The 17,361-nt window shown below is 61.7% G+C and overlaps 1 protein-coding gene across 1 annotated transcript; it reads right to left on the reverse strand.

The window, feature by feature from the left end:
• Nucleotides 1-12,600: 12,600 nt before the first annotated feature.
• On the reverse strand, nucleotides 12,601-16,093 carry C2CD4C (C2 calcium dependent domain containing 4C). The gene is made up of 2 exons (XM_065699736.1): nucleotides 16,063-16,093; nucleotides 12,601-15,774 (listed from the first exon to the last, which is right to left on the reverse strand). The coding sequence occupies exon 2, from the start codon at nucleotides 15,753-15,755 to the stop codon at nucleotides 14,514-14,516; it is 1,242 nt and encodes a 413-aa protein (XP_065555808.1). The 5' UTR covers nucleotides 15,756-15,774; nucleotides 16,063-16,093; the 3' UTR covers nucleotides 12,601-14,513.
• Nucleotides 16,094-17,361: the final 1,268 nt, after the last annotated feature.

The raw sequence follows: 17,361 nt of genomic DNA on the forward strand, positions 1-17,361 counted from the left end.
CCTAGGGAGGATTCCCAAGCTCCTCTCCCCAGGAGCAGCCTCCACACCCGGTTTCACTCAGGCTTTTGAGCTCGGGAAGCAACGCATCCTCAGGTGCTTCTGAGGTGGTGGTGGCCCTTGAGCTGTGCCCCAGCGCACTCCAGCAGCCCTTTATGCCCTTCTCTAAGGACTAACATGTTGAGGATGCTGCTTATTCCATTCCAATAGTTCCCTTTCAGGGAAAGCCACAACCCCTGCTGCTTCCTGCCTGGCTCCCAGGTCTTTTGCCACCACAAAAAGCAGGAAGGCTTCGCCTCGGGATCGAGAATGGATGATTGAGCTTCGTTGAGGTGTGGATTCTCAAGCCCTCTGTTTGCTGTTTGCTCCGGGAGCTTCCCAATGGGATGTGGGCAGCAGCTCAGGTAGCCCGTGGCTTCAAGGGTGGTTTCTGTGAGGAGCTGCTCAAAGCTTCCCTGCATCCCATAGAACCCATAGGGCCAGGTCCAAGGCAGAGCCACCACTGGCCAAGGCTGAGCCCATCCACGATGGTGGAAGTACCTCTGGGGTAAGATTGAGGAAGGGAGGGATAAAGAAGCCCTCAGCAGTTTTGCAGCCACATTGAGGAGTGAGAATATGAGAGGAGCAGCTCTGCAGAGCCCAAGGTCGGTGAGGAAGGAGGGGATGCACCCAGCACCCAGCACCCAGCACCCAGCCAGGGTCACCCCAGCACAATGGGGAAGGTCTCAGAGTGCTGGGGCAGGAGCTCAGCTCCACTGCCTGTGCCCATTCTGCTGCCTGATGTTGATGTTGAGCTTCTCAAAGGCCTTTAAACCCCATGCAGGGGTTGGGATGCCGGTGGCTGGAGCTCTCCATCTGCCTGCTGCACTGGTGGTGTGATGCTCCCCAGTGATGCTCCCCAGTTTACAACTGCTGCTCTGTGCACAAAACCAGCAAAACACAGGAGGATGAAGCGGCTTTGGCCAAAACCGGGGTAGCTTTGCCTCTCAACCACATCAGCCTTGCCCTCCTGGGCTAGACCTGGTAAGCAATGCTGCTTCCTGGAACAGCTTTACAGCCCGGAGACAAACAGCAAAGACCTATCCACTGGATACAGTGCAGCCCCAAGGGATTGGAGATACGAGTAAAGGTTTACATGGGTTCAAAAAGCAGCTTTGAAAGGGAAAAAAGCCCTGTAGCAGGATTGGGAAAGGACTAACCCTGCCTTGGGAAAGTGGGGGTTTGTGTCCAAACACGTCCTGCTGGAGGCATGAAGGATGCTGGCGATGCAGAGGAGGTGAGAGCTGTGTGTACAAGCTTTGGCTGTAAAGAAGCACTTAAGTTTCCTGTCGGTTGAGGCTGTGAACAGATAGAGGAACAGCTTTGGCCATTTCAAGTAGCTCTCAATTGAGCTGTGGAGAAGCATCAGTTTCCATGGATGCTAGATGGAGCTCTGCTCCTCACAAATAACCTGCTGCTTCAGGTTTTCCAACGGCCTCTATCCTTTGGAACGTGCCAGCTCCTCAGGAACCCCCCAGCACTGTGAGCTGCTCACTGAACACGTATGGTCTGTGTGCAGCCCTTGTGCAGGTTCTGTCCATCCCAGCATGGCCACTTGAGAGGGTGGAGGGGTTGAGGTGCCACCAACCCCATGGAATCCCAGCCTGGTTTGGGTTGGAAGGGACCTTAAAGCCATTCCCCCTCCTCCTGTCCCTACATCCCTTGTGAAAACAGATCATACAGGAAGCTTTTTGACTGGGAACACCTATGAAGTGCAACAGCTACAAGCATAAGGGATGCTTCTGTCCCTGGTGGTGGTATCAGCACCAGTGCCCAAGGACCCTTGACAAAGGTGATGACTCTCCAGGGGTACTCATTCACTCCCGGTTGTAACGCAGGGATGGGCTTCCTGGGGGGAATGCCCCTGTGATGCTCAATCCACTTGTTGCCGATCCTTTCCTCCTCAGACACCACAGCCCTGACGTGGAAGCCTGGTCCAAGTCCAAACTCCATCTTTCCAACTGTTACAAGGTGTTGGAAAGGTGACATGTGGAGCAGAGACCCTGGATGTCTCCCGTCTCACAGCTCCCATAACAACCATGCCTGCATCAGCATCCCAAATGGAGCACAGCATCCCAAATGGAGCACAGCATCCCAAATGGAGCACAGCATCCCAAATGGACACTATTTCCTCTTCCCTCCCTCCTGCAGCAAGCTCTAGCTTCCCAAATTCACCCTCAATCCCATCCTGACAAGCTGATTTGATGGCGTTGCCATGGGAGTGGGAATTCTGATGTAGCTGCCGGGGATTCGCCCTGCAGGTCAGGTAACAGCCATCCCAGGTGCTGGAATACGGGATGGCATCGCGGGTACAGGCAGGAAGCTGGGATGTGACAGTTCCAACAGGCAAGTGAAGGCTTTGCAGCTCCATGTGTCTGCCAAGCGCGCGGCGCTGGGATGGCAAATCCATCTCGAGATGTCGACATTCCCACAAGGCCAGCGCCGGGAGACCAGACAGGGAATGCTTGCTTCCTCCGAGCACACTCTGCTGGTGTGGGAATGCCTGGAGCTGGAGCCAAGGGAACAGCAAAGCAGCACAAAGCCCCCCCTGCACCAAGCAGGATGCACCATGGTCTCTCACCATGGGGTGCCCTCTTGACCGTCCCACACTCCAGCCTCCCCCATGGCCCCTTTGTCATGGGGTTGATGGGATCAATCCTGCAGGCAGGGAAGGTCCTGTGTTTGAAATATAGACTGCGGACAAAGGGATGTGAGCACTCCCCTGACCCTGCTGCCATGGGCACAGCTCGGATGCTGCCATGGGCACAGCTCGGATGCTGCCACGTGCTACCCCGAGCTGCTGACTCCAGGAGGGAGCTGAATGAAGCAGCGCTGATGAAGGACTCATTCATCCTGGTGCCTGTCAGCCTTAGGGGGTGAGGAAGCCCTGCATCCTTCCGGAGCAGCGGGATGCAGTGGTGGGACTGGGAGGGAGCAGCCTGAGCATCCCGCTCCATCCTCACATCTTGCATCCAGCCTCACATCCCAGGACCCCCCCCAGGAGCTGGGGGGTGGATGCAGGATGGACAAGGGTCCCTCACGTGTATTGCTGCAGGCACTTGTGGCCTGATGGGACGTGTGGTACCACCCTGCACGCAGGGCACGTGTGGCTGCCCCCCATGCACACACGTGTGCTCAGGGGGTGGACACAGGGTGTCACACATGTCTGTGGGGTGCCAGCACGTGTTGCTCCAACTGCCCAGGCTGAGGCTCCCGCAGCGCCTGGCAGCGTTCCCAATGAATTCAGCGCTGCCCTTCCCAGCCGGCAGCCCCGGGAGAAGGTGTTTTGCAGGCCCATCTTTATTCAATGCGCCTCAGCCTCACAAACATCTTGTTCACAGCTGCAGCTTCAAAAGGACCGAGGGAAAAGGAGGGGGAGGCTGCGAGGAGCCACATAGAGCTGGGGGAAAGGGGGGGGGGGGGGGGCTGCAGCATCACCACCCACCCGCTGGGTACAGCCCAGCTCTGCTCCCTGGGGATGTCCATGGCTCCAGGGAGCTGCCTGTCCCCAGCAACCACCCCATGAGGTGATGGGAGACACCTCACACAAGGGCTCCCAAGGGCATCCCATGGGCACGCAGAGGGGCAGGAGGTGATGGAGGGCAAGGGGGGGGGGGTCTGTGTCTGCCTCCTCCTCTTCCTCCCGGCTCCGCTCTCAGCCCAGCCCCATCCATCTCGCAGGGCTGAAACCCAATTAGGGTCCCAGGGAGGGGATGGCGCAGCCGGCAGAGAGGCCCATTAGCTCCGGGAATGGAGATGGAGCGATAGGAGCTGGAATGAGTTCTCCATCTCCATCTCCCTGCCCTGCTCTAGGGCACCTCTCCCCCCTGCCAGGGCTGCCTGCTGGGGGATGGACAGACCACACACTGCATGGAGAGGCTCTGAGGGTCCCATTGGGGTGGGATGGGGCACAGGACCCTTCTGCACCCACAGTGACACCAGCAGCGCTTCAGTCATGCTTTGGATCTTGCTGCCCATTTTGAGCCACGTGTGTGCTTCCATGTGCTTCCATGGCTTCAAGTCACTCCAAAAGCCACAGGAGCTGCCCCAAAGGGTGAGCCAGGGCTGCTCCCTTCCAACCCTCATTGGTTTCAATGGCAAGAAGGGTGTTTGGTGGTGGAGCTGAGGCTCCATTAACCCCGTCTCCCTCCTGCCCAGCCTTCCCTTTCTCTGCTCAGATGCCACAAATGATCCTGTGCAGATGCTAATCTACGGGGGGGGGGGGGGGGGGGGAGAGAACCCCACAAAAGAAAGATTCCACATTTAATTGCAGAACATGAAGATATTACATGGTCATTAAAGCACCATGAATATGGAAATGAAATCCACAGGCATCCATGCAGATAATGGCAGGGAAAAGGGAGCTGCAGGTGAAGCTGGAAGGTGGAAAGGTCAGGCTCTGTCTGGATGCATCATTAACCCCCTGCTCCAGGCAATCTCCAAGGTCTGGGGAGGGGATATGGGGGGTCTCGGGGGTCCTGGCCTCATCCTGTGAGGCTGCAGAGGGTGGTGGTGCCCTGGGGACCAGCAGGAAGCCCCAGAAGCATCCCAAGGCCCCACAAGGTGTGGGGCGCCTGCTGTGCCTCTCACATCCTGCTCCCAAATCCACTCCAAACACTTAGGGGCAAAGGAGGGAGATGGGATCCACCTGGTACCCAGCGGCAAAGGGAGGGATGCAGAAGGATGGATGTCCCGGGGGCGGTGGGCAGCCCATCAGAGGGGTCCTGGTGCCCCTTCCACAGGGAGCTGCTGCCTTTGCTCCCTGCCTCCTGAGTGTCCCGGAGTTAGAAGGAGGAAGGAGACCCCTAAAGCTGCCTCAAATCTCTGCCCCTGCCGACATCCAGGCCCTGCCAACCGGTTGCTGAGTGATGGGAGGGCCCGGTGAGGAGGGCCCGGTGCTGCTGGGACCCTGCAGCCCCGCACACAGCGATGCTGATGCTGCCGGAGCCCTTCCCCGCTCTCCCAGCAGCAGCTTTCGCCTCGGGGGAGAGCGTGCAGGGAGGAGAGGAGCAGATCGGAGCCGTCGCCGCGGCTGAGCTGATGTCAGACGGCGCCTGACACAGCCCCGCAGGGGGGGCGAGGAGCCCCGGCGCTCCGCAGGCTGCGCTGGGCACCCCTCGGGGTGCAGGAGGTGGGAATGGGGCACCCCAAGGGGAGAGATGCGGGTCCCAGCACCTCTCCCCCCGGGCCCGATCCCAGCCGCAGCCCCAGAAACTTTCCTTGCTCTGGTTCCCATGGAAACGAGGAATTTTCTTCTCCCCAAAGTTGAGAGGGCAGGGATGGGGATGAGGGCGCTCGCCCAGCCCCTGGTGCTGCAGCCCCGTGGCAGGGCCTGGTTGGGGATGGAGCATCCCTCAGCACACGGGGATGGGTGGAGAGGAGGAGGAGGAGGAGGAACGGCTCCTGCTGAGCGTCCTCCATGGCTTGGATGGAGAAAACAAGCAGCCTCCTGGGAGAATCCATCCCTGTGGTGCGAGCCCCTGCTTTTGCCTCAGTGATTTGAGACGCATCCATCACCAACCAAAGGGAGATGGTGGCTCAGTGCCTGCCTTTTCCTGCTGTGTCACATGCTGGGTGAGAGAACACAGGGAAATGGTTAAAACCACCCAATCCAGCCCAATCCCCAAGGAGCGCAGCTTCTGGACTCCATCAGTGCTGGACCAGCCCAGGAGATGCGCATGGGGATGCTGGGGCCTGCCTGGATGATCGGAGTGATGGGGGGGATGCTCCTGCTCCCTGGGTGGTGCAGGCAGTGCCAGAGCCATGCAGGCACCCCAGCAGGATCCAGCCCTGCTACAGGAAACCCAGAGAGAGCCTTTGGACGAGGGCCTGTAGGGACAGGACAAGGGGAACGGCTTTAACCTGCCAGAGGGGAGATGGAGATGAGCTCTTAGGCAGAATCCCCCGGTGCCCATCAGTGCTGGTGCACTCTGAACCCCAGTGCCCTGCTCCCGGGCTCCTTCCCTCCTTTCCTGCTGCTGGTGCTGGGGTTTTAATTAGCGCTGCTCTGTCTATTGAGATAGTGGGAGCCTGGAATGGAAATGTACAGGTGTCCCCTTGATCCAGTTGCCATGGTGCCTGCGTCAAGGTGGGGGCTACAGCTTGCTTTCTTCCCTGGTTTTATTACAGCAGCTTCAATCCCTTTGGCAAAGGAGGGAAGGGGGAGAACGGGGGGGATCCGAAGTGTGGGATGAGGCCGCATTCCTACAGCCGGGCTTGTTTGCTGCTGTTCCTTAGGGTTTGTTTGCAAGCGCCGGTTTCCAAGATGCTCAAAGTCAATGAGTTCAGGAGTGAGGTCCCAGCCCATGCTGTGGGGAGGACAAGCCCGGGCAGCACATCCGGGCTGTGTGATTGACCACAGGGACACCCCGATGGCAGAGAGCAGGATCGGGCTGAGCTGTGCTGGGGTATCCCTGTCCCCAACCCCATATCCGCATCCTCGCTCCCCTGCCCCATCCATGCTGATGCTGCGAGAGCTGGAGCAGCTCTGCTCTGGAGCCAGGCTGAGAGAGCTGGGCTGGGGCAGCCTGGAGAAGAGAAGGCTCCTGAAGGGGAGACCTGAGAGCAGCTCCAGTGCCTGAAGGGGCTGCAGGGAACCTGGAGAGGGGCTTGGGACAAGGGCCTGTAGGGACAGGCCAAGGGGAACGGCTTTAACCTGCCCGAGGGGAGACTGAGCTGAGCTCTTAGGCAGAAGCTCTTCCCTGGGAGGGTGCTGAGGCGCTGGCACAGGGTGCCCAGAGAAGCTGTGGCTGCCCCATCCCTGGCAGTGCTCAAGGCCAGGTTGGACACAGGGGCTTGGAGCAAGCTGCTCCAGTGGAAGGGGTCCCTGCCCGTGGCAGGGGTTGGAGCTGGAGGAGCTTTAAGGTCCCTCCAGCCCAAACCAGGCTGGGGTTCTATGACCCTGCCTGTGCAAACAGGCAAAATCCCCTCCAGAATGGGGGCAAAGGAGCAGCTTTTGTGCATCAGGGGTTAATAATAACACGGAAGCAGCACAGGCCCAGGAAGGATCCGCTCCCCTCACCCTGCTCCACATGGCTCTGCTTGCCAAGTGCGGGGAAGAGCTCCCCTCTCCTGATGCTGTGGCACATAGAGACACAGAGCCATGGACACATCAGTCACCAGCAAATGTTCTTTTCTTTCCCCGTGTGTTTCCCTGCAGCTCCATGTTTTCCTCTCCTGCTGCCCCAGCCTCCTTAGGCTGCAATTCAAACCAGGAGTCAAGGCTGAGGTACAATTAAAGCTCTGCATGGGATGCGGGATGTGGGATGCCAGGGACGGAGCATTCACCACTTCTCTGGGCACCCTGTGCCAGCGCCTCAACACCCTCACAGGGAAGAGCTTCTGCCTACATCCAACCAGAAGTTCCCCTGTTTCAGTTTGAACCCATCACTCCTTGTCCTATCACTATAGTCCCTAATGAAGAGTCCGTCTCCAACATCCTCATAGCCCCCTTCAGACACTGGAATGCTGTTTTCCTTTGGGACCATCCTGCGGACACGACTCCCACCAGCACAACCCAGAGCCATCACACAGGCTCATGTCCCCATCCCAGTGAAGGACTCACGGTACAGCTCATGCCATCAGCTCCAGGTACCACCTCCAGAGCCACCAGATCCATACAGAAACCTCCGGCTCCCTACGGAGCACATCGGCTCCTCCACAGCCCCATCTGCCACAAGGATGCCAGAAGCTCTGCTGGCCCCACAGCTCATCATCAGAGCCCCATCACCGCTGGGGACCAACAGAGGCTTTGGAAATATATAGTAACAAGTGAGCGCAGGCAGCAGAAGCAGCAAACATATGGTGGGCGCTGGAGTTTATTCCTGTCAGGGAGTGTCAGCAGCGACAGACGGCTGGGGGTGGCGAAGTGAGAAGCTTTTGGTAGGTGCCCGTGCAACACCACCCTACGGCCGCTGCAGCTGCGGCAAGGGGGGGGGACCCCGGCACCCCCAAACGCGTGCCATCGGGGGGGTACCCGCATGCGCAGGGATCAGTGATGCTCCTGGGGATGCCCGAGCACCCCCTGCCTCCCTGCGCCCCTCTTCAGCATCAGTGGTACCCAGGGCTGAGCCCCCCCCGTCCCCCGATGCAAAAACACAAACGAGCAGAGCCCCGTGAGCCACATCCGGCCTGATCCTGGTCCTGCCCTCTGGGCTTTGCCAGCACAGGCAGGGATGCCGGTGGCAGCAGGGATGGGCATGGAGCTGCCCATGGCACCCAGCAAATGGTCCCAGTGGCCATAGCGGCTCCCAGCACCCAATGGCTGTGCCTGGAGATGCTGGGGGCAAGCAGCCAGTGCTGGTGGGAAGGGAAGAGATTGGCCATCAGGAGCAGGTTCGTGCCCATCTGCTGGGTTTGGGGGACACAGTGCCCCCGGCACAGCTCCTCTGGGGCCCCATAATGCAGGTGCTCACACTGGGGGGGTGCACACCAGTGGGTCCCCACTGTGCTGCCTGTAGGAGGATGGGGAGCAGGAGCTGCCTCCCCCATGGCCTTGCAGAGGGAGATGCGTTGCTGGGGATCAGGCCACCAGCACCCAAATCTCCATCAGCTCAGCGAGGGGGACCCAAGCAGGGCTGGGACGGAGCCAGGAAAGCCAGGATTAAGGCTGGCATTCATCTCCTGTGCCAAGCCAAGGCACAGCAGTGCTGCTCAAGGACTCTTCACCCTCTTCTTCGGGGGTTTTGGCTCCTTGGTGATGGGGAGCAGGAAAGGCAAATCCTTCCCCAGCAGAAGCCGGCTTCCTGCAGAGCTCCATGGCTCTGGCATTGCCTCATTCCACCCTGCCCGGGGTGGGTAAAGCTCAGCCCCAGCAAGCACCAATCAAGCACATCCTCCCCTGGCACAAGTGACATAAATACTCCCCGAGCAGCAGCTCACCTGCGGCTCCTGCCCGTGCTAATTGCAGTGCTCTCACTCCACACTGATGTGCTTGATAAGATTAGTGATTACAGCAATCTCAGCTGGCAATTGCATTGGATCGGGAGCTGCGGATGGGAATTCATCCCAACCTGGCAGCGGGGACGTTGGAGGGTTTCAATAGGCGTTTTTATGGGCTGCTCGGTGCAACCTCTGCCCTTGTCGTGGGTACAAAAGGGGCTGAGGGCTTCACCCGCCGCAGGGACGTGTTTGCTGCTATCTGGGCAGGGGATGTGTTGTGATGGGCACTGAGCTGGAACTCTCAGCGCTGCTCCGGCAGATGATGGTGGCCGGAGGTATCTCCCTGTCAAGCTGCGGCTGCCGGAGCTCCCGGCCCTCCCCGCTCCATTATCTCCATTTCCATGGCAATGCCAGGCGAGCTCCCTGCGCTGTGTCCAGCATCACCGGCCTGCGATGGCAGAGGCGGTCCCAGCCCGGCCTCGCACCCGGCTCCTGCATCCAGAGCATCTCCCAGCCCTTCCCACCGCGGTGCTGCGGGGGCTCCCCGTGGCACAGCCCGAGCCCCCCCTTGCCCAGGAGCCAGCCCTTGGGCAACAGCCCGTGGCCCCGAACGCCGCCCGCGCTGTACTCGCGTGTTTGCCGGCGGCTGCTGGCGTTTAACGCATCCTCCCGTCTGCTTTGTTTGTGCCGTTTCTCTTTGCCTCCCACCTGGGCCTGTTTGATGCTTTGGGGCATTTTGCAAACGTTTGAAAGGCAGCGTTTGGAGCTCCGGCAGGCAGCCAGCGAGCAGAGGCAGGGAGACATCCCTCACCCCACAGAGCAGCTTCTGCCCTCGCACTCATCCATCCTCGGAGCCACGCTAGCTCCAGGGGTTTGCGTGAATGTCTTTGACTTCCCATCCTCTCACCGCTGTTCCCTGGCTGCGGAGGCAGGATCTAGCCTCAGGTTCTTGTTGGATTGGCAGCCTCAAAGCAGGAGAGCAAAGTGAAACGTGTGCCCCGGGGCTGGCGGTGACAGGCAGAGCCCTGGGGACACCCCGGAGCGGCTGCTTTCACCCCATGGCTCCTACAGACCCACCAAGGAGGAGCCGAAGGTTGTCCCTGCTGCCGGCCCGGAGGGGGGGGGAGGTTCCATATCCCCTGGATGGGGATGGGAGCACAAGGGGGAACGGGAATTGCTCTCCTCTGGCTTCCTCTCAAGCCTGATGTGACTATGAGGGATTGTGGGATTCAATTAAGTTCTGTTTTCCTCCCCGGAGCAATGGGAGTCTCTTCTCTCTGCTTTAAACCAGACATGCTGCCATGGAAGACAAATGCTCACAATAAAGCCAAGGAGGAGACCAGGGGAGGCCGATGCTCTCCGGCAGCCGGGGCATGCTCACTGCTACCCAGCACATCCCAATGGCCAACCCTGGCTGTCCAGAGCCACATCCCAGTGGTCCAGCACAGGACCCCCACGGCACAACACTACTGCTGGTGGCAATGGCCACCCCCCCCACAGTCACCAGTCCCCCATCACTGCCCCGGGAGGTTGGGGGGTGATGGATGCAGGGGTCTCGCTCCAGGAGGAACCCAGGTTTCTGTCACCCTGTCCCATCCGATGGCAACAAACACCCATTCACCAGCCTGTATCGTGTCCTGCAGGAAGCAGGAAGGCAACAGGTTGCTGCTGTGTTTGCTGCCTTGGGAGCACAATGAGGGGTGATTGCACCCCCTCAGTGCCATCACACAGCCCCCCAGCACTGGCAACGCAAACCTGTTCCTGCTCCACATGCACCGTGCCCACCACCAGCCCCGAACAGCCCCAGTGAGGGCTGCAGGTGAGGAGGAGCCCCCACCCCGAAACCCCCCACCACCACCACCACCACGGAGCCCGCCCCCGGCGCTGGACCAGGCGGCCGAGCGTTGCCAGGCAACGGGAAGATGCTTTTTCTGACCAAACCGGTAAATCGGCAGCTGGGTCGCGGGGGGTGGGGGGGGACGACACATGGATACGGACAGGCCGGGAATGCCGGGGGGGGGGGGGGGGGAAGGGGGGAGCGCCGGGAATCGGGGCTCCCTCAACCTCAACAGCACCCAAAATCTGGAGTGGGGATGGAGCCACTGTGGGGACCCACTGGGGATGGGGGTCCTTCTGTGGGGACACCTCTGGGGAAGGCTTCCCTGGGGACCCCCATCCCTGCAGCGCAGCCCGGCTGTGGCTGAACCCTGAGCCCCTCCTGTGCCTCCCACCGCTGCTGAGCGAGCTCCAGGCAATGTTCTCGCAAGTTGAGTCCTTCCCGTTGTGGAAAAACAGCACTAAAAATAGCCCAGCTCCGGGTGCGCATCAACCCAGGTGAACGCGCGGCTGCCACCGGCTCCTCCGCATCCAGCCTCCCTCCGCCTCAGTTTCCTGCAGGGATCCTGCGGGTCCCTGTCCATGGAGACAAACCCCGGCCACGGGAAGGCTGTGTTGTGCGGGGGGGGCTGTATCCCTGCTCCCTCCCAGCCAGCTCCCAGTGCAGAGGCTCATCCCAGCCTGACCCCAGCCTGGGAAGCAGCTGCGTCTCCATCCCACAATGAAGCCATTACAAATTCAGAGTTAAATCTTCCCCCACAAGATGCCCCTTTCCCCCCGCTCCAGCTGCTTCCAAGCGCTTTCCCTGTTGAACACTTCCCAGGCACTTTGCGTGCGTTGAGGCTGACCCCATCCTCTCGGGTTCAGCGCCAGCTTCATCAGCCTCGGCTCATGAGGGACTGCTGCTGCTTTACACCTCTAGAAAAAGCAGGGCTGAGAAGCCTGGTACCTGCCAAGCGCCTGTGGGGGCAGGAGGAGCTGTTTTAGTGCTCCCGGCCTTTGATTCCTCCCCACAATGACAAATTATTAGAGGAGGGGAAAGCAGAAGAATGGCATTTACCGAACAGAGGAACCTCCCTCTCTTCTTCAGGGGGTTAAAAGCACATGGAAGTGGGGATAAAGAACCCCCGGGTAATGGGAATGCTGACAGCCAGGGCAGGGGAGGGAGATGGGCTGGGGGTTGCCCTGGGAGCAGCTCATTCGACACTCACAGTCCTTGTACTGCGGAGCATCGGGGAGCTCCATAGCATTGGGTGCTCCGTTGCATCGGGTTGGTTTTCACACCAAGCCAGGGTTTGGAGGGGGAATGGGCTGTGGAGATGGGAAGCAGCAGGGATCACTTCCAGCCCTGCTCTGCCATGGGGTCAGAGCTCAGCTGCCCCCCAGAGAGCTCCCCCAAGGGCAGCACCAGAGCCCAAACGCAGCATCACATCCTTCATCACCAGCACAGCCGAGGAGGAGGAAGGATGCTCATGGGAAGAGGCTCTCCCTATCTCCACACAGGTGATGCCCACAAGAGCCCCTTTCCCCACATTCCCACTTCTCCCTGGGGAGAGCTGCTTCCATCTCACCCCACGGCTGATCGGGAAAGAGCTTTGGAAGCACACGGAGACTGTCAGGAAAGGGCAGCAACACAAGCAGCATGGTCACTGCCCCATGGCTGGGCAGCCCCAGAGGTGCAGCTCTGCTCCTCCACGACAAGGAGATGGGGGGGGATTTAAGAGGGATGGGGGGGACACCACAGCCACGGCATTGAAAAGGAAAGGGAACATCGCTGGGAGGAAACCAGGAGCCTGAGCAGCACCAGCATCTGTGTTAGAAATTACTTTATTGCACTAAAAAGGGGGAGTCATCTGTAAAGAACCATTCCAGCCAGGTATATCAATATAGACGTATTGTTTTCCACTCCAAAAATGCATCATTAAATCCAGCCACAGAAATATCAAAGCAGGAACAGTAGAAAAGAGCTACAAGGGAGGAAATACCCAGCCAGGCCACAGCCCCAGCTCCCACATTGCAGCAGCACAGCCCAGGGCTCTGTGATGGTCACTCGAGTCCAGGGGGGACATGGGGACAAAAGCACAAGCCCCCAGGCCCTTGGGTCTCCCCTAGGGCCAGCCCCAACCTAAGGAGCATCCCAGGACCCTGCTCTCAGCATCCCCCTTCCCCAAAGCCAAAGGCTCTGCCATGGGGGTGCATCACCCCCAAACCCTCTCATAGAGCACCAAAGTCTTTGCCCAGCTCCTGTTCCCCTTCCCCTGGGTCCCATCAGCCTCTCGGGGGTGCAGAACCCCTGGGGACCACAGCACCCCAATGGGACACGCACGGGGCCGTCAGCAGCAGCAGGGTCCCCTTCTTGCCCCCAGGGCCCCCAGGGCGCTCGGGGGTCAGGGTTATCCCCATGTTGGCTCCTGGGCTATGGTGGGAAGCCTCAGGGGGGAGCTTCCCCATGGAGGAGGAAGGAGTCTGCTCCTTCCATCCCGCACGGGTCGTTTTCAGCCACAAGCTCAACAAACAGCCACGATCACCCCAAATACACACGCACACACACACACATACACACACCCCGACATGCAAACACGGCGCTACCAGAACCATGCCTCGCGTACCTGGAATGTATTTACAGGCAGGGAAAGATCAGCCTGGGATATAAATAGCCACCAGTGAAACGTGCCATCTGCTGCAAAGGACAAGGAAGGAACATCAACTGCCACCGACAGAGGTTAACACCGAGGGACACGTGTGTGCGGGTGTCCACGCGTGCTGCAACAGGCAGGGATGGGAGCGCTGCGAATCCTGCTCCCTTCCATAGGGACATGCAGAGCCTGAGGCCGGGGAGCACCACACAAAGCAACAACAAGGCTCCCGGTACCTCCGGCCGGGATGGGAAAGGATGGGAGCATTTGGTGGGGACCAAAGGGATACTGCAGAGCCCTGCAGGTCCCGCTGCACGCAGCGGCTTTGTGGCCCCATGGGACACATCCCTCCTGCCCGGTGGGCGCTGACACCCCTGAGCACCACGGGGGATGGAGGGCAGAGGGTGAGGAAGCAGCATCCAGCCCCAGTGGTACCCTCCTGGCAGTGCCTGTGCCTGGTGTCACCCTCCTGCAGGTAGGGATGGGCACGAGCGGGATCCGGGCACTCCCGGATTTGGGCAGACCCGTGAGCAGTCTCCTGCAGGGATCAGCAGCAGGGATGCTGCTGGGGGGGGACGGGACACAGGGAGAGTGTCCCGGGAGGTTGCGGGTGTCAGACCAAGGCAACTCGCACATCTGCAGGCCCGCAGGGCTGGGAAAGAGCCCAGGAAAGGCTCAGAAGCCCCAAACCGGACTCATCCCTCCCTCAGCCTGCTCCTGAGTCACCTCCGTGCTTCCCAAGACTGGAAACTTGTCTTAAAGCTGAGATCGATGTGATCGCCTGACTGCAGGAGCTGGGGCTTTGGCAGAGGTGGTGACAGAGACCTACCCACCTCCAAGCATCGTGCTGGCCAGCTGCAGAGCGCGGGCACCAGGGAGGGCAGAGCCCAGAGGGTGACCTCCATCCTTCCTGATGGAGACAGGATGGTGGCTCCCTGCTTATAGCAGGACTCCAGGAGGGAGCAAGGGGGGAGCAGGGCCTCTGCCTGCCCTGCTGAAGGAGGGATGCAGCTGGCAGAGCCTCTGGCAGTGCCACCATCCCCATGGGGACCCACACACCTCCAGCAGGGCAGGGGGTCAGGGCCGGCCCCCCCCAAAGGCTCCCTCCGGGGCTGGAGCAAGCACCTACAAGGCCAGGAGGGTGGTGAGCGGCAGCTCCTTCTCCCCCAGCAGCGTGTCCCGCTTAAGGCTGCTGCCCTTGTTGACCACCTTGAGCTTCAGGGACATCTTCCTGGCGTGGCCGAGGCCCAGCCCGTCGAAGAAGAAGTCCTCGTTGAAGACGGGGTTGCGGCTGTTCTTGACGATGGTGCTGCGCTGCTTCTGCAGCTTCCCGGGGTTGAGGCACAGCGAGACGCAGCAGTTGATGCTGCGCACGTCGACCAGAGCATCGTAGAGGTCCTCGGCGGAGACGAGCCGCACACGCAGGCGGGCGTTGGAGGGGTCGTACTCAGCGGCCAGGCGCAGGCTCCCACCGCGGCTCAGCCTCAGGCTCTGCTCCCGATCCCGGCCCCGCGGAGCATCCAGCGGCAGCAGCGCGGTCGGAGGCTGCGTCCCGGCCGGGGCGCTGCGGGAGCGGCGCTGGGCGCTGGGGCTGGTATCGGCCGAGCTGTCGTCGGTGGACAAGGAGCTGTTGCGGGCCACCGAGTGCTTCAGCTTGATCATCTTGGACTGGCTCTCCTGGCTGAAGATCTTCAGCAGGGACACGGAGCGGGACAGCAGCGGGGAGCCGAAGGGCGAGGACTCTGCCGAGGAGCCGGTGTCGCTCTCGCCGCCGCTGAAGTAGCGCCCGGGGTGCATGAGGGCTGCGCCCAGGTCTGCGGGCGTCCGGGGACCGCTCTCCCCATTGAGCTTGGCTCTGCGCTGGGCGCTGGGCGAGGTGGCCGGCGAGGGGCAGAGGCTGCTGTGCTCGCTGTGGAACAGGGACTCCTTGCGCCGCGTGTGGGGGCTCTCCACCAGCGTGGCGAAGCCGTAGGAGGTCTGAGCCTTGGGTACATAAGGCAGCGACATGGCCGTCTGCGCCTGCGGGTCCACGTTGGTGCCGAAGCCCCCCTCGGCCGTCCAGTCCTCGGCGCTCTCGATCTGGATGATGTGGCGGGCCCGGGGACGGCTGGAGGCCCGGGGGCTGCGCGGGGGCTTGCGCCCGGCCAGGTCCTGCTCCGAGGCCGAAGGGCCCAGGGTGGGCGTCGGGGGGGGCTCGGAGCCCTCGGCCTCGGCGGGCGCCGCGCTCAGCTTGGGCGGGATGAAGAAGTCGGGGATCTTGTCGGGGGTGAGGACGTTGCTGTAGCGGGACCCGCGGGGGGAATCCTCCGGCCCCGCGCCACGGGACCCGTTCTCGGCCACGCCGCGCAGCCGCTCCAGGAGCCACATGTTGCTGCCGGGCGCTGGGCTGGAAGAGACCGGAGGGGCAGCGGCGTCACCGGGGACCGGCGGCCCGAAGAGCGACCAGCGGGCACCGGGAGACAGGGACCCGCGGGACAAGATGGGGGGGAACCGGCGCCGGCGACGGGAAGGGGACGGGGAGAGACCGGGAAGGAGCCGGTGGCGCCGATGAGCGCCGGCCCGAGGCACGCGATGGGACGGAGCGGCCGCGGCGCCCGGGGAAGCGGCTGCGGGACCGGAGCGAACCGACGGAGCGAGCGACGCCGCGAGCTGGAAGTTGCCGGAGCCGCCGCACCTGGAGCGGAGCCGCCGCTGCCGCCGCAGCCCGGGCGGGGCGGACGCGAACGCGCTTTTATACGGCGGCAGCGGCGGCTCCGCTCCTTCCCCGCGCCGCCGCCGTAATCCTCCGAGCGCGGCGCCCCCGCAATTCCCCGCACTGAGCCCCGCCGGACCGGGACCGCGACCCCGGGCCGCTGATGCTCGAGGGTGCGGGGACACCCGGCCCCCCCTGCCCACGGGAGCACCGCGGTCGGGATGGGACCGGCCCCGAGCAGGGATGCGGGCGAGAGCGGGACGGCAGCAGCCCCGTGTCCCCCGCAGCCCAGCGCGGAGCGGGGTTAGCGCGATGGAGCCGGGTCCGTCCCCCCCCCCCCCGGCAGGATGCATCCCGCTGTCCCCGCCGGGCTTTGAGTACAAGGAAGCGCTCGGAGCTGGAGGACTCGCCGAGCGCATCAAGTGGTTTAACGGGGTGGCTGCAGGAGCTGGGGGTCAGCCGTGCCACCAGGACCCGATGGGGCAGCGCTGGGGAAAGACAGGAGGGCACCGTGCCAGGGGAGGGTCTCAGGGGCATCACTGCAGGCCCCGGTGCTGCGGGTGAGCGGCCCCAGCCCAGGCACCGCATGATTCCCGGCTTTGGGGACGGGGATGCACCGAGCAGGACGGTGGCGCAGGCAGGGGCCTGTAGCTGCTCCTTCCTGGCCGCTACCCTATGGACGCTGTCAGGCTTGCAGGGACGGCACCGTCACCCCAAGGCTGGGAATGATGGCCGGGAAGGAGAGCCTGGAATGCCGAGCATCTTCTGCGGGGGCTGCTGCAGCGACTGGGCAGTGACTGCAAGAGGTGGGAGGTTTCAGCTGTCTGCATCCTGACTCTGAGCTGATAAAAGGAGGCCGGTGGTGTGGCTGGGAGCCAGAGCATCTGAATGTCCTTTCCAACCCTAACGATTCTATGATTCTATGACTTGGAACCAGCCAGGACCTGGAGGGGTCCGGGCAAGGATGTCTTGAGTCAGTGGTGGGGAAGGGGAATGGCAGCATCCTGGCTGGACACTGGGATGTGCACTGTGGGGAGCTGAGTCTTGAGTCCCATGGGGGAGGAAGAGGCAGATGGACCCTGGGAGAGGAGGAAGGGGAACAAAAGGCCCGTGTTTGCCTTTCCTCCGCCCTGCACAACGGTGAGCAAACACGGCGCAGAAATGCTTGACTTCCCCCGAGATAACAAAGAGCTGGAGCTGGGCCAGTGCTGCCGAGGGCACCGGGGTGCTCTGGGCACTGAGCAGGCCTGGGCCCGGCTCCCGGCAGCGCTTCCAGGTCGG

The sequence above is a fragment of the Lathamus discolor genome, chromosome 21 (genome assembly GCF_037157495.1).
Source record: "Lathamus discolor isolate bLatDis1 chromosome 21, bLatDis1.hap1, whole genome shotgun sequence".
NCBI classification, from domain to species: Eukaryota; Metazoa; Chordata; class Aves; order Psittaciformes; family Psittacidae; genus Lathamus; species Lathamus discolor.